Source organism: Hydractinia symbiolongicarpus, chromosome 2 (genome assembly GCF_029227915.1).
Source record: "Hydractinia symbiolongicarpus strain clone_291-10 chromosome 2, HSymV2.1, whole genome shotgun sequence".
Lineage (NCBI taxonomy): Eukaryota > Metazoa > Cnidaria > Hydrozoa > Anthoathecata > Hydractiniidae > Hydractinia > Hydractinia symbiolongicarpus.
Window position 1 is genome coordinate 21,510,393 of NC_079876.1, and position 17,659 is coordinate 21,528,051.

The following is a 17,659-nucleotide window of genomic DNA, read 5'->3' on the forward strand; positions in this document are numbered from 1 at the left end:
GGAAGTTTCATTGTTTATCATGTTAACCTCATATGGGTAATACAGAAGATTTCTTTGTAAAAGAACTTGTACTTTCAAGGGAGATTTTTACAAGGATTACTTTCGCGGAATTAAATATTTTGCAAGATAAACTTTTGCGATTTTGCGATTTATAATTTTTCACATTTCTCGCTGAGAAAAAATTTAAGTCTGAAACTAATGTCCCACATAGTGTGGACATTTTTTAATAATAAGCTATGCAACCACTTTTCTTTTCTAAAAAATAAAAACACATTCCGAACCGATTAGTCTCTGCAGCCATTTTGGCGTAACCGTTAAATCACAAGTCAAAGTCCTATAAAGTCAGTAGAAAAATGAAATAATGACTTGAAACTTTTTTAGAAACGTTTTTAGACTGGTTTAATAAAATGAAGCCAAAAAGATTTTCTCACTGCCATTACAGTTCCTGTATTTAGCTATTCTCAGAGATGCCAACAAACTGTTTCTAACAGCATATCAATTTTCACAGGATACATGTGTAGAAAACATTAAAAGTGATTCTCATGATTAAAATAAGTCAAACAGATAAAATGTGTCCCAGGTTTAGGACAAAATAATGTGCTTCTAAAGTTAAGTGCCAAACATTCAATTTAAATTTATGCCGTATAAATGCAAAGTTGTGGGAAAGTTATTTTTATGGTCCACCCAGATCTGCAACACGGTTTATCTGCACTAATCGCTCAACCAGTGCCTCTCACAATTAATTTTTGAACATTCAGAGGAACTTATTATGTAAAATAGAAAATGCTGAACAACTCTATTTGCTTTCCTTAAGTAACAAATTCCTTTCAATGTTAGTTTTTGAAAAAGATTTGCACCCTTAATGCTTTAGTGCTTTAGTGCTATAAGCTCCCCATTAGATTTGTGTTAATGCTAAGTGCCCTACGTGTGACACAGTTTACCCTGTACTAAGTGTTCAACAGGGAGTGAGACTTAGTCTTTCAGCTGCAAAAACAATCAACAAAAATGCCTTATCATTGCAAGAATTTCATAGTGAATGTCACATCTTACTAAAGTTTCCCAAATTTTTAATTTCATTAAAGAAATCTAAAAATTTGCAGACATTTGTATATCAAAAATAGGTTTTTGTTCGCTGTGACAACATACAATACCTTGCATACCTAGCAAGCTAATGTAATGCGATTTTAGCCCTTGAGTGCTAATCCCAATACAGAGGAAAAGTTTTCTTTCACTAGCATTTTTGTGCATGTGTTTATTTTCTATTTTGTACCTTATGCAGGTATCGCAAACGACAGACATGGAGCGAAACTTTTTATAACTTTATGGGAAGACCATTCTTTGATGATTTTACAGAGCGTATGTAAAAAGTTTATATATATTATTGTCTATTACAATGTTTAAGAAACTTGCCTAAATTCTCTAATGCACTGTTTAAGGATACAGTAATCCTTTAAGAGTCAGGGTAATTTTTTTTTACAATATTTTTTTAAATTTTTATTCTTTGGGATATTTTCCTTGAATTTTTAAAGAGATTCAAAAATATTCATTGGTAAGAGAGGGAAAATGTGACGATTCCAGGGAATTTGATAACAAGCTATAATTATCGATAGCTATTTAGCGATAATTAGTTGAAAAAATAATAAAATTATCGCTAAAAGGAAATTGATTAGCCATAAAGCTATATAGCGATAATCAATGCTAAGCTATACTTATTGCTAACTTATTTTTTTTCTCTGCCGATATTGATAATAACGCAATATGGATGACGCATGCATTTTATTGCTAATTATGCAGAAAGCAAGTAGGACACCATTCTTTCAATGTTGCAAAAACGGTTTGCTTGATGTTTTCATAAATAGTATTAATACTCTTTTTAGAATTATGAATATATTTTGCTTGATCGCTGGAAAAAATAAAACATTAATTTAGTTAGTCTCGTTCTGCAAAATACCCCATGCTGTAAACATGCAGCACTGTCCAGAGCCCTTTATTTTAGATTATTCTTTTGCACGCAGTGGCTGCGCTGAAACAAAACTTCAATAAATTAGCTTACTACTTTATAACAAGTAAGAAACATTTTTCTTTTTGTATAAAAGTCTATGCCAATGATTTTACAACTTTTTTTATAACTAAAACAAGTCTGGTTCAGGGGAGCTAGCTAGCTAGCTTGGAATAATTTTAATTGTAATCATTTAATTTGCCAAACTTTCAGTCAGAAAAATTATATTATATCAGCAAATAAAATAAGAAAATACTGCTTAAATGCAAATTTACACAACCAAATTAAGGGGTGTTTTTTTGTGCCACTTAAAGCCCTGTTTACACAAACCACACAACATATAAAACATTACTGGAAAGTCCTGTTTTTAACCATGTTAGATTTTTTTCACTGCTTGCATTCCCAGGAGATTTCTTTATATTTCACAAAATTGCAGTATCAAAAATATCATTTTTAGACACTGGCACAATATAGCTAGTGTGTGGTCATTCTGTAACTAATTCTTCCCACACCTGTCGAATAACGTAACTTTTTGTTAATATTTTTTATGTTTCATGGCAGTGGAATCCTGTATCAGACATTTCATTTATGTGTGAGATGGTGCCGTCAGAAATTTGATATTTTGATACCCAATTTTTGGGTGAAAATTTGCATTGCATATTCCTTTAAATTTAGAATTATGGTGTTACATGGTGAAGAAGAGTTTTGTTTGCTACAGAAAGCTTGATGGTTCCTATGGTCCACTCCTGAATTATATATTTATAGTCGATAAAGCACGTGGAAAAATCCACTCAGGCAGGATAAAAATGAAAATGAAGCGTCATTTGAATTTTGATGACGTCAGCAACCCAACCACAAAAAATAAATAAATTAGAACCTTGTTTTCACGTTGTCTCTATTGCGTAGAGCTTAAACTGCTGATCAAGAAAATGTATATGATCATGTGCTTTTGATAAACAGTTAATGAGATATAAGGATTTAAAAATTTTGCTGACGTCAGCAATGGCCCGCCAAAACCCAAAACTTTTTTTTAGAAATTTGTATACATGTTGCCTTTATCGTATAGATCTTGGAACGCTGGTGAAGAAAATGTATAGGATCATGTACTTTTGACAAACGGTTGAAGAGATGTTGAGGTTAAAAGGTTTTTTGATGACGTCATCAACCCATCCATTCCGAAACGGATTTGGGGACCCAGGTTTGGGAAACTTACCCAAATTGCTCCCAGGTGGTCCCTAGTTACCCACGCGGTGAAAAAAGACTGACATCACCACCTCGTTTCCAAGTTATTTAGCCTCAGAGTTTTAAGTGCATTGTAATGACTTTACTGATCTTAATATACTTTCCTTTGACGTCAATATATTTTAACATCAAAGTTTGGTAATTTACAGAACAAATTTATAGGTGATGTTTTATAGACTTTATCAAAGAAAATTGTGAAGAATATAATCTACTTTGTAAAAGTCACACACAGACACACAGAAGCTTTGTATTATTATAAGAGATACTAATGTATTTTAACCAAAAAAATAAATTTAGCTGCTTCTTTTTGGTCACACAGGATAGTGAAGTTACCTATAAATTAGGGTCTGTCCATACGTCAAAGCTTCATCACGATTTTCTACTTTTTTGCACAAAGTTATTTATAAATAAATCTAGAAAGTAACATTTTTGGATTATGGAAAAAATCATAATTGCACCATTTTGGGCAAAAAAGGGTTTCTTGAGTACAGATCTACAAATTTTATTTGGTCTCGTATGCAGGAAAATTTGATCATTATTATTGTTCATTAGATTTTTTTCACCAAGTTACTTCTCAATAAGGGGAAAGTGACATTCTTGGATTTTTTAGAAAAAATCATAACAATGCTATTTTAAGCTAACAACCCAATATTTGGCACCTGTAAATCCAGCTACTTCGAGAGTAAACTAGTGTTACTGATGATTATTATTACTTTTTTCTATGAATGGTTTTAAACATTATTGCAGATCATTATCTACAAATTTTATTTGGTCACACATGTGGTCTCTGGTTTCAAAATTAGCTAAAAATATGGTTTTTCACATTTTCTTAAAATTGATAAAATATAATCAATCTTACCTGAGAACAAAAGATTATTTACAAATTTCAGTTAATTAATGTTTGAAAAAAAATATGCTACCACCCAAAAGGTTTTTATGTTTGTCTAAAAATTTCATTGTTTATTGTCATATTTGATAATCGAGTGTGGAAGTTAGGATGTAAACTTGTTTTACTGTACAGAAATATTTTTGATATGGTTTACATTTTTAGTAAGTAGCACAATTTAAATTTTAGAAAATTTGTCTTTATTTACGTATATATATATATATATTTTTTTTAATTTTGAGTGTTGTTAATTATAAATTATAATATATCACGAGGAGAGTATTTGCATCCCTAATTTTTGCTTTTTACTTTACATAATATTATGAAATGGAAATGTTTTTGTATTCATTTTAGTTTTACCATGTGTTACCAAATTATTTCCTTATGAGGATGGAATAATTTTTAATTTTATAAAGGAAGAAAGTGTTTGCAGGAGAAACTATGCAGTCAGGAGAAAGTATGCAGCCGTCAGGAAAGATAGAATAATTTAAAAAAAATCTTTCTGAGGAAACAGCAAGATGAAAGAATAATTTTCTGAGGAAACAATGCAAAAACATTTCTGAAAGAAAGACATAGACAATGCGAATTTAAAGGATAATTTTCGGAGTAAAGGTGCACAATTAAAACATAATTGTCTGAGAAAACAATGCAAAATTAAAGAAAACTTTTCAGGAGAAAAACAGCGAAATTAAAAAATAATTTTATGATAATTTTTATAGGTAACATTCATCTTCAATAAGGATGAAAGCATTTCTTTTATTTTTACTAATAGAGCCCTGAAAAATTATAATATAATTTTATTAATGTTCTTAGCACATGTTCAGTTAAAAGGACGTAAAGTGTCAGTATTGTATTCTTTATAAACATGTTTCTTAAATTAGAAAAACAACTATGTTGCCATGGGCTTCATAGCTAACATCCTCTTTCCATGTTCATCTTGATTTTCTCTTCCATCCGTGAAGCTTAGAAGAAAAATACCCTGGATAAAAAACAACCTAAAATATAAAACCCACTAAAATGTCCATTTAAAATGCTTCTCATGTAAGTTGAGAACAAAACGACTTGTATAAACCTCTATTCTCCCCCCAAAGACAACGAAATCAATAAAAAAAATACAAAGACCCTCTTTCCCCCCTCAAATTTGGACGTCGTTTAAGGATGACTCTATACATTATGAAAGAAAAATAGCCAGTGCCCCCTTTCCCAGCCTTGTTACAAAGTTTGTCTGGGATAGAAAGTGACACATTTTATTTATTTGTAACACGAAGTACATGAAACACGCGCCCTATTAAATTCCTTGGTTTACTAATTTTGTTACAAACATTTATCAATAATCCTCTTACTGTTAGCGATATAGCGATAAAGCACATCGATAAGTAAAAATTATCGTTATATGAGATCTTTTTTATCTTTCCCTTTTTTGATATATTTAATTTTTAATAAAATTTATTATTTTTAATAAAAGTTGTTAATTCTTCCACCATGCTTTTTGCAGGTAAATTTTGTTATGATAATTATATGTGACTGTCTAGGAGAATTTGATTTTCATATACCCATGTAGATGTCTCACCTTGAATGTTTATATTTTCTTCTTCACCAGTATCTTTCATTGCTAGTTACTAAAATAACAATTATAATGTCAAGATATTAACATTTGATAACCATCAAATTAGCATTTAATTTTAACGTTACGGCAAACAAAAGTTAAGTAACACTAAATAAAGTTAACTGTAGCATTAGAGCATTAAAATGAGATAACACTATAGTGTTAATTATAATTTCAAAATTGCGCCAATATACGCTAACTAGCCGGGACTCGGCATCGAAACACAGGGTTAAGCCAAAAGTAACTATGTTCACTGACTTTACATAAAAAATCAAATGCTAACACAAAGTCTTTGATAGAGTAACTTCTTAGAATTGCACCTTTTTGTAGAGACAAAAGCGTTAAAACATGGAAAAGTAAGGGATTTGAAAGTTAAACAAAAATACACGGCTGTAATAAAAAATAAACATAAAAAATTCAAATCATCTGAGACAGGTTTGGTCTTTCTTAAGTTTTATTAGTTTAGTGGTGAAATTCTTACAGCATCAAATTTGCCTGAAATTAGTTGAGGACGCACCACATTAGATTAAACAATGTTAAATTGACATATTTCTGTTGCATCCAAGGTCAAATGGCTGTCACAAACACATTATATTGCGTTTTTTTGTATATACAAAATTTGGTTATCACTTAGAAAGTTCTTTTTGGCTAAAATACAAAATTACAGTTGTTCTAAAATGCAGAAACCCATAAAACATATGGATGAAGATCTTGACTCCTTACTTAACAACATCGAATAAATTCACTTTAAGATAGACCACTTACCTAAAGTTGATCCAATGTAATGTAATGTAACCAAAAAAACGAAAAATGACAGAATATCTTTTTGGTGTTTGCAATGAAGTACTGTCAAATAATCCAAAAATGTATAAAGATTTTAGTATACAATGCAATAAATGTGACATCTGGTTTCACTTTCAATGTGCAAATATATTGAAATCTGCTAACTAAGACTAAAAAGAAGACTTGTACTGTCTCAAATGTTTGAAGTAACTTTAATAATAGCTGTATTCTGTTCAAAAGAGTTGTGCCGCAGATTTATTTTGGAAACTCTCGTGTGAAGTGGTGTAAGGTTTGTAGGTCTTCTTTTGACCTTTTTCTCTTTTAAATACTTTGTTTATATAGGAATATTTATTTTCTGTATGTTTATGTTTAAATCATCACGTTTTCTAGCCATGTAAGATTTTGGCTCTAAACGTAGATTTCCAGGTAGCAACCTCTATTCTCAATCTCTTGGTATATTAATGTTTATTTTTATGTTGGGGTTGTTGCTCTCTATCTAGCTTTTAATACCTCTGGTTAAAAAGTGAAAGTAGTAATTTTTAAATCAAGGAAACACAGTGTCTTTGTTTCCACATACTTCCATAGTAAACTTTAAACCTGAACTCGGTGTATTGACAAATGTAAAAAAAAATCATTCAAACGTTTCATGCCATTAACATACACAGTCGTCTATATACAAAATTTCATAAAAATCTGATCCATATACTCCATTATCTATAGAGGAAACAGCAATATTTGCATATAAGCAAGAGTTGGAGCACCTGTAGCCATACCATTTCTTTAGGAGATTATCCTTTCCAAATTTAGAGTTGTTGTTAAATAGACAAATTTCCAGTGCTTTAATCAGAAAATCAGTAGGTAGCTCTTTGTTTAGTATTAATCCATTGCGATTGTCTATGCTGAGATACATGTTAATGTTGTTAAAAGAAACTAAGGATTTACCATTAGGCATTCTATTTGTATTTAAACTGTCAATAATCTGAAGTAAATGATATTCTTTATTCTAATTTTCATCTTCTCAATTAGATATGCTCAAATGACTTTTACGGGCTAGATTTTTAATGGTTGTATCCTGTTTATGTGTTTTATACAAAGTAGCTTTCTTACCACCTCTGTAGGATCGTAGTTTAATTTTGTGAAAGAGCTATGTTCAATCTGTTCATTAGCTTTCATCATATCGACCTTTTTTTCTACAATTAAAAAACGATTGCCTTTATCTTGCTGATGTTTGATAGTTGTACTTTCAGGATTAAACAAATTTTCTTATCTCCACTAGTTAAGACATTTATGTTCATTCATGGAAAGGTTGTCTTTAACAATCTTTTTTTTAGTAACTCCAAATAACTCTCTTTCAACATTAGCTAGGAATGTTTCAATCTCAGAAGTCGTGGTTTTAGGTGCTCTCTATTCAGATGGTATTCTCAGTGATGGCTGTATACTATTCACAGTTGAAGCTGTAAAGCGATTGCTACTGCCAGCAATATCTTAGTTGTTAAAAATAAAGTGTTTTCCTCTTTTAAAATTTTAAAAAATTCAAAGGTATTTATCAATTTAGTAGCATAATCGTTTGCACGCACAATTCCGGCTTGTCACTTTACAGAATAGAAAACAATATTTTGTTGACCATCTGGTTCCATTGAAGGTTCAAGATAAGTAGCGCTGCTAAGGCTTGAGCGTAGACACAAAGTATACAAAAGTATACAGACATATGGGTTACCTTGGTAACTGGTTTGACTGCAGCCAATTGAAAGGAATATTTTGTCAAATTTATATACAGTATTATTAGAAAAAAAGGGGAACAACAACAACAAACAATGGTTACAATTTTGTTTTATTGTCTTTCTATTGCTGCTATGTACAATAAATAAATTCTACAAAGTAATTTAGTAATTACGTAATTTCAATGCAATTATAGACTATTATTTTATTACTATTGTCATTGCTACAGATAATCACATCTTTTTATTCCTATTCCTGTATTGAAAATTAAAAATTCGTTGTTGTAGAATTTTATTAAAATGTGAATATAGGAAAAATATATTATAAAACGTTTGACTTTGCCTTTGTTCATGGAATTTAATAATTGCGGGAAAAAAACCCACTTTCTTATTATAAGAACAAATTTGAACACAAACATTAGATTTTGCAGAGAAATACAAGCAGAAGCTGAAATCGTTGTTTTTAAAGCTAAGAACAACACATTTATGTTTAATAGTGTTGTAGCTGAAAGAAAAATTATTATAAAAAAATTAAATTTTTGACGGGTTGTGACTTATATAGGTTGCATTCCTATTGCAAAGATTACGAAAGATAATGACCTGCAAGTAAAAGCCAACCATACATTCTAGCAAGTTGTGAGGGAAAGGTCTTGGCTTTGTTTACATTATTTGACATGCACTGAAAATCAAGGCTTACCACAAAAAGTCAAAATGACGTAATCTAGCTTGGCCGAGTGCTTTTTAATGTTATAGCGTTATTTTCATGTTAATTGTTGTTATCGTCTTAGCGTTAATATTATTTCAACAAAATTATATTAGCGTTATTTATGTTAAATTTTAGGGCTAAAGCATTAATATTAGTGCTCAAAACACTAAATAATGCTATTTGTTTGTTATCAAGTTTCCCTGGACAATCACATATTTTGTGCTGCAGCACTTGGTTTTTTTAATGTAAAAAGTGAGAAGGCAAGGAGAGTTACTGCTATGTAATGCTTAACAATAGATAAATCAGTCAAAATAACTATTTGACACAAAGTTATAGGTTTGAAAAAGCGAGTTGTTTTTGAAATTAAGCTAAGTTTTTTAGAGATGAATAAGGAATTACATCATCATTATTCTAACGATAATTTATTTGGCTTTCAGAATATATTTATTACTACTATCAGTAGCAAAGGAGATATTTCAAATACTGAATATGCCTTTCAAAGACAGAACTTTAAGGAATTAGAACGAACTGGAAACCTTCACATAGTTATCCCCTCTCGCGTAAAAATAGGGGTGGTTAAAATTTTCCTAGTTAAAAGGGTGGGATAGGTTTTTTTAGACAACAACAACAACAAAATGTCTTGAATACGAGTTCAAATTAATAGGGTGTTTACGTTACATATCCATCACAGGAAGAAGATAATACCTTAACCTCAAAATAATAGAGGGGTTACTCTCAAAATAAGAAGGGTGGGGTTCTTAATAATAGGGGGCTGTTTTAAAAAAAGAGGGTTATGCTTTACCTTGTTATGCTTCAGAAGTAAATACTTTAAATGCTATTTCTGCGTAGTTTCAATTATGTATGAAAAATATGTATTTTTAGGACCCAGTGACATAACATCATTGAGTAGTTATAGACAAAAGTTCTCTTTTTATAAGTATGCGTACTAGTTATGACTGGATCAAAAATTTTTTACAACTATTTATGTTTTGTCATTCAAATTGCCAACTTTAACAGGGTTGAACACACTTTTTTTTGTTTAATTTTTGTTTTGCCAGATCTGAAAGAATTTAAATCTAAAATATAAGATATATTATAGTAATTATAAATGTTAACCAATCATTATTTTCAGTGCTAACAATAATTGAAATAATCACAATCAATTATTGGCAATGTAAAGCTGTGATTACTTTTAAAGATTTTTTCAGTTTTATGTAGGAGTTATGATAATAACAAAGAAACTCATAAATTTAGCTGGTAAGCTATCTTGTTAATTCCTCTTTTTCTGTGTGAAAATGTTTATATTAAATTTTTTGGTTTTAGTGGAGCTGCATGCTGAACTCTGTTATGCAGAATGTTTACTTGAGCGAGCGATGCTGACATTTATTCAGGTATGTATGAAAAGGATATTGAAGGCAAAGCTTGCCGAAATTATGTTGATACAAAGTTGTGTTTTAGAGTCCTATTGTGTTTGACCTTGGGACGAGGCTTACGTTGCAAATATCTATTTAGGATGAGAATTTGATCAGTTTCATAAAAGGAGGATTGAAAATTCGAAGTGCATACAATATGTACAGGTAAGCTATGAAATGCAAAAGATCCATGTTGTGATCCAAAATTTTTCAATTAACTTTAGAATATAGATTTTAAGTTAAGCTAGCATGGGTCAGACAGGGTAAATGACCTTCCAAAAAAGCTAAACTCAACTTAATGCGCCCCAAAAATTAAGGCGGGAAAGCCTTTATTATGGATCCGTGTTCTTAGATTTTGCAAATAACACTTGTACAAACACCACTGTCACTTCCCAACATTTCACCCAAATATCTGAAGTTTTCTTCCATCTCTAAACCACCATGTCTATTTCAAAACTTAACAAGAAACCGCGGTTGGTTTGAAATCACACTTATCAAAAAAACATTTCATAGTACTCATTCTGGCCAAGAATAGAAGAATGTGTCGCTAGGATACTAATCTGGATATTATTAGGGAAAAATAATTAACTGTATCCAGTTGCATCAGTCATACCAGTCAAACCAAATTGTTCATACAAATATTAAAACATGGTGTGTCAAAGGAGAAAGTAAAACTAGTTAAGAATACAAGCCAAACTCTGACATACATTGTGAATAAGATTTGTAAGAAAGCCTCGTTAACGAGGTCGTCAAACTTCTGCGTGCTTTAAAGTTTTTTTAACCGTTCTTATCACTCTGGACAGGTTCTTGTTTTCAAAAAAACACAATTTTTGTATGAGAGCTATTATCTTCTGTGCGTGCGTGAGAGTTTATTTCAAAAAAATATGCAGAAAGAAAAACTGAATATGAGTTGTGCTTTTGTAAAAGCACATGTAAAAAAATCAAATCAAAACGTGAACTTATATTTTTCACAAAATTTGAAACTTTATAATAATACAACATTAATACAACATTCTCCGGTTAAAACACAGGCTAGGTATCCGTAGCATTAAAATGCTATTCAGATAAGAAGATTGAGTTGGTTGGGACACTTGAAAAGAATGGATGAGGATAATTGGGTAAGAAAGTGTAGAGACTTGATAGTTCCTGCGGCAAAGGCCAGAGGCAGACCGAGAAAGACTTGGCAGGAGGTAATAAGGACAGACTTTGAGTTTAGATCTAACACATTCTAGATCAGATTGGAAGAGGGTCATTAATTAACCCTGTCCAACTCATGCTGTCATTGAAAACGGATGTTAAGTTGAGAATGATGATAATGATGAAGATTTACTTCCTTTTTGCTTGTAAAATTTCGGAAATTTAAAGATAGCACAGCAATAACAGCTTCTTTCTCCATCTTAACTAAGGAACGTGCTTCAATAAAAACAGCTAAAGATAAGATGTTCTTTCTTAACTTTATATCAGGAAAGCACAGCAACATCAGCCTTCCCTTTACGTGCGAAAATAGTAGAAAATTTTTGATCCGGTGAAATGAGCATTAACAATGACTCGAATCCAGTGTGATAAAAATGTCCTGAACTTCGCCGTCACCGTGATGAAAGGGTAAACCAACATATCACATTACTTCCTATGTGTTGTTTAATCAATCTCTCCTCTTCCTTATTTCTTTTTTCAAATCCATACCTTACTCCACACCTCCTTACATTTAGTGACTTCCTAAGATGTCCAATAAAGGCAGCATCTAAAATGACAAGCTTGCTGTCTCCAAACTTAAATGTCACTGCTATTAACTCATGTATTATCCCTGGGGATATTAATTGTTATTATTTAAAATAAAACGACCATTGAGATATAAAGTCGATCTTTGAAGGTTATAGTTTTAGAAATTAATAAAGAGTGCTACACAAATTGTGTTTAGTAATAATCTGCAGAGCAGTAGTGATACTGGGAGTGATCATGAACTAATTGGTTGCGTGCAAAAAATAAAGCATATTAAATACCAAGATCATACAATAAAGTGTCCGAATAATGCAAATTATGAGCAAAGAAATCTTTGCAGTCATCTTTTCCGCCGACTACTGTTCAATATAGCAAACCTTGTGTGTACATACAGCCTTCTAATCATTTATGAAAATAGTTACTGACGTATTTGTTAAATAATATGGTTAGCTGCGTACAACATAATGAAGTAATTATTTATGCTAATGGTAATGTTCTCTTCACAACATCTGATGACTTTACTATGATCGAAAACAAATTTAATAAAGATCTTAGCCACCTGAATACATGGTTATCAAGAAACGAATTACTTATCAATCTAAAGAAGGGAAAGACAGAAGTCATGCTCTTTGGTTCTGGAAATGGTTGAATAAAGTTGCTAATCGACATCTTAATGTATCAATTAACAATACTAAGATTACCAATAAAAATAGTTGGAAGCACCTTGGTGTTTCACTTGATTGGACACTAACATTCAACGGTCATTTTGATAACACGTCGAAGAAAGATTCTAGAGTGAACTTGATACAGAGGAAATGCTGTACTTTAATAAATGTGTGCTCTTATCATTTTATCATACTGTTCCATTAAACATTAAAGGAATTTGAAGATTGGAGAGAAGATGTAGAAGAATAGTAGAATAGTGTCATGACATCCTAATTTTTCTCTGAAAATTCCTATGATTTAAAAAATGATAAATAAACGAGTATGTATGATGGTTTTCGATAGTGTGGTGCAGAGAGGTTGCTAATGTAAAAGCATTAGGCACGGCAAGGAAGGGGCACAGCAAGGAAGGGGCACAGCAAAGGCAGGCAAAGAAACGGGAAGAGGAATCAGCAAGGCATGGGTAGGCAAGGCATGGGAGGCACAGGCAAGGGCAGAGTAGGCAGTCACCAGAAAAGACATAGGAAGGGTAGAAAATATTTTAGTGCAAATATTTCAAATTTAAAAGCTCAAAAAAAGGTCTCAAATTTATACCAGGTCAATATACAGTGAATCATGTTAGCAGAATTATGAGCTAATTCCAGTATTTAAACAATCGGTCATAACGCCCTTGGTTCCAATAACAACAACATTAAAATGTCAAGATATAGAAATAATCAGAGAAGTCCATGTGAAAAGCAAAATTTTTTAGTTAAAAAAGCAGGTTTATTGACACAAAACTTTTTAACAAAAAGTGATAGATCGATTACAAAAACAAAGCATCTTTGGGCTCTATAAATTAAAGTGATGAATGTATGCAACTCCCCCCTCTACGACTCAAAAATTGCTATTAAACTCAATATAGCTAATAGCATATACCTATGAATACCTGGTGCAAGATAATTATGTTTTTCCTAGCCGAGTGTCATAACCATTAGACCAACAGGGCATAAATATATATATATATAGATGAAAAACTTTACAGATGCATCTTATATATGCTTACGGATTTAAAGCACACATACTAACTAGACGGGGGAACCAGGTGTGAAAATGTCTGGTTAAGTTACAAGTAACTGTGACCGGACATTAAATATCTGGTCGATTTTTAGGAATTGTAAACTTTGCCACACATGAAGAGCACTTTAGTATAAGTATGCAGTATATCAATAATTTTGTGTAGCGCGCACAGCATTAAGGTGTATCAGGTGTAATATATATTTTTTAAAAAACAACTTTGCTGCAAAAATACAATTTACGTATGTTGTGCCCATTGTATCAAATTTTCTCAAAATGTTCCTGGCCATATTTTAAAAAGGATTTTTAATCCAGGGTGAGCACTTAGTGCAGGTAAACAATGCCGAACATCCACATAATAGCCTAACAAAAAAAAATTGTAGTGCAACTTTAGTTATATAGAAACACAGGTACCAGCCTGACGTTAACATAAGTCCAAGCGCTTAGTATATACAGGTATATTATGTCACCCATCTGTATCGGACAGGCGTAACACATTTTCCAAAAAAACTTATTGCAACTTTATTTAAATAAAAAACAGCAGAAACTCTCTGTCCAGCTAAAAATAAAACAGCAGTATATGTTTATTTTGCACAACAAGTTTTTATGACAGTAGGATTTAAAGCTATTTATAATAGCAATTAATTAGGCTAGCTTGGAACCTAGCTAAAGCTGGAGTTAAGCATGATATCCCACATTGGTGTAAAGATCATGTCAGGTTACAGAAACAGAAATTATTATGACATTATTTCTATACATATCGGGAAATGAAATAAGAGATATATATTTGAAGGTTTTCAAAACATGTTGACAATTGCATAAGAACGACTTGTCAGAATTTACAAAGCCTCTGTAACAGAAAATGTAGATGTTACTGCAAAAAACGTTTTTCGATATATAAATAATTTCTGTTTCTGCAACTTGGCAAACTGGTGCATGCAAAGTAGATTTTCTGACCTACAACATGGCAATGTTTACTACCCTGGGTCTTTTGTTACGTGCATCCAATATGGTTACAATCGTCCACAAAAATATGACTTTCCAATCCGCCTTCATGTCATTCAATGTTACGAAGTGACATTTGTGGCTGAGCAACGTAAACGATTATACGTGACCACATCAACCTTTATATTTAAACTGATCATGAGTGTGCAAAATATGTATAGCTGGCTACTTTTGCTGACTTTGGTAAACTTTTTGACTCTTATGTTTTTGGTATAAAATTGCCAAAGACAACAAATTGTATGGACAATTGTAGCTAGAACCAGCTATGTGTTGGGGCATTCCAACAGTTTAGAATTATCTCACTCACTGTGTAGTATATATAAAGCTACCTAGCTATAGCTAGAAAATCTGTCTGAAAGAATATTTCTATTAGGAAGCTATCTTAGTTCTAAAATAGCTAGCTATATGCTATCTTAAGTTCTGTTATTATTCCAGCTAGGTCGGTAGTGTTATGCTAGGAAGCTTTAGGTGTGAGTAAGACTAAGAAGGAATATGTTAAAAAAGTAATGATATATTAACTATATAAATTAACCTTTCTTCGTTTTCTTGAAAATGCCTTTCCGTCAGTTGCAATAAGGGCGATATTGAGTTTAAGGAGCTATGTACCCGAAAAAAAAATCACGTGATATTACTAAAAATGACCCATGGATCACGTGGCTAAAACTGTACACTGAGTTGCTCTTAACCGGACTCACTGCTAGGCCATCTTTAAAAAACAACAAAAACTGCATCGCCACACTAAAAACACATTGTCTTGCTCAATCAAAAGTTTATGCAAAAAAATGACCAGATTAAACTACTGGGCAACCCTGTCAAAATTTTACCAAAATAAAAAAAATTTATGTAAATCCTTTACACTCTCCTCCGTCCCGTATATTTGGCTTATTTAATGAGTTGTATTTTTGTGAGTTGTTTAAGTACTACTTTAAATTAATACGTCATAAAAAAAATACTTGGAACAATAGCTGTTTGCCCTGTTTATTTTGAAGGTGCCTAAATATTTAATGATTTAACATTATTAATTCGATCATAAAATGAGTGGTTCTTTTTTGACTGAACATGCTTGCTCGTTTTAATTCAATTTTTAATTTATGTACTTGCGTTGTTGTTTTTAATGCTCTTTTCAGTCGTTCCATGTGGGTCTTTTTTTCATGCTTTACATCATTTACGCTTGTCGGTCCATTTGTACCCTGTTTTATTTTGGATATTATATATATATACACACATTCATGTTATTGACTGAATCTTATTTTTTTTTAATATTGTACTAATTTTTTCTAATTTTTGGATACAGGACCCTTTGATAACTTTATTTTTATTTATTAATAGATATATCCTGTATAAAAATTCGATGTAATAATAATAATAATCATAAAACTTATCCTGATCTTTCTCACTGAGTCCACACTGGGGAGCATCAACCGAATCAAAAGTGACAATTGCCTTACTTCCTTCTACAAATCTCATTGAAACCCTTATCCACCTGACTTTCTAAACACAATAAATATAAAAAAATCTATGTTCCAACATCGTTTTATCTACCTTGGAATGTTAAAGGTAGGTCCTAAAGGCTACGTCCTTTAAAATCGTTAGAAATGTATGAATTGTAATTAGAAAATGGAAAACATCATTAGGTTGTTTAATGTTTTCGAAACGACGTCAATATTTCCGTTAGAAAAACAAAACAATCAAAATTTTTTCCAAAAAAATGAAACCAACTTTTTTATTTCGATTTGGCTTCGTTTATTTCAAAAAACAATTAATACATTGGATTTGTTTTGTTTTTATTGCTTGGTTTGTTAATACTCGATTTGGTTTCAGTTTTTTCGTTTTGTTTCACTAATCAAACGATTCTTTGCTTTTGTTAGAATTTTCACTTTAAAAGTTGCGGATCCTGTTCCATTTGTTTTGATTTCACTAAGTTTTGGTTATAAATTGGATTTCTATGCCGCAAATCTTTCATATGTGCACAATTTTAACGTTTTCATGAACACACAAAATTAAAAGGTTGTTTTCAGGTAGCTAAATGCTTGTCGTGATGAGAGTGTGTCAACCTCGTACCCAAGGCTTTGGTCTTTTTTCTATGGGACACTGCAAGACGAAAAAAGTTAGTTGAATTAGTTATTGAAAGGAATGTGTCCTATTTTTGTTTGGCCACCCTTTTATCAGAGAGGGGCAAAATGCCATAGGGCCAAGATTAAAGGGATTTTACTTGTGAATGTGTCAAGGGTGTTATGGGCGAAATATGTCACATTTAATGTAATTATTTTTACCCACCTCCTCCATGTTTTACATCATATAAATCTTCTCAGATGCTTCGATTTTCCCGAGGTCCTTCTTTCCACTTAATAATAGTTCAACAATATATTGGCACACATCCTTTATCTTGTGCATGCCATCTGGCATGACGTTTTCACATCTGAAATTTTTTTGTTTATTTTAAAAAAATTAACAAACTTTGAATATTTAGTAGTAAACTCCCACTTTAACATTTTAAAAGTGAAAATACCAAAAATACGACTTTTAAATTACCCTTTACCGTTCTCCAACCGCATAAACTGATATGTGCCTTTTATTCCGTGCACACTCGCGTAAATCTTCTTTTGATTTGCGATTAATTCTTTCACTAATGGTTTTTCAGAATTAGATGCCAATTCGACTCCACCAGGAAAGTGTACACAGTCGTGACACATAAAAGAATCTTTTTCAGGTACCTTCTCTTTGCAAGATAAACAGTCTTCTTCAAATTACCGTTATGCTGTCCTGGAATATCACACCAGAGACATGCTTTGATAGAACCAGTTGTTGGGACATGTAACACTTTCCCTAGCGCCGGAAAACCAAACACAAAATGAAGGAGTTCT

The 17,659-nt window shown here is 31.7% G+C and overlaps 1 protein-coding gene and 1 long non-coding RNA gene across 6 annotated transcripts in view; both read left to right on the forward strand.

Moving 5' to 3' along the window:
- Positions 1 to 17,659, forward strand: part of LOC130630176 (tetratricopeptide repeat protein 39B-like) — a 123,689-nt gene that overhangs the window by 43,914 nt on the left and 62,116 nt on the right. For all 5 annotated transcript variants that reach the window (XM_057443575.1, XM_057443572.1, XM_057443571.1 and 2 more), the window contains 3 exons: positions 1,280 to 1,356; positions 10,264 to 10,331; positions 10,453 to 10,517. In XM_057443575.1, coding sequence (XP_057299558.1) covers positions 1,280 to 1,356; positions 10,264 to 10,331; positions 10,453 to 10,517 — 210 coding nt within the window. The remainder of the gene's footprint in view (positions 1 to 1,279; positions 1,357 to 10,263; positions 10,332 to 10,452; positions 10,518 to 17,659) is intronic.
- Positions 1,364 to 7,119, forward strand: LOC130630179 (uncharacterized). The gene is made up of 2 exons (XR_008982043.1): positions 1,364 to 2,066; positions 3,066 to 7,119. It is a non-coding gene; the product is annotated as an uncharacterized LOC130630179 (long non-coding RNA).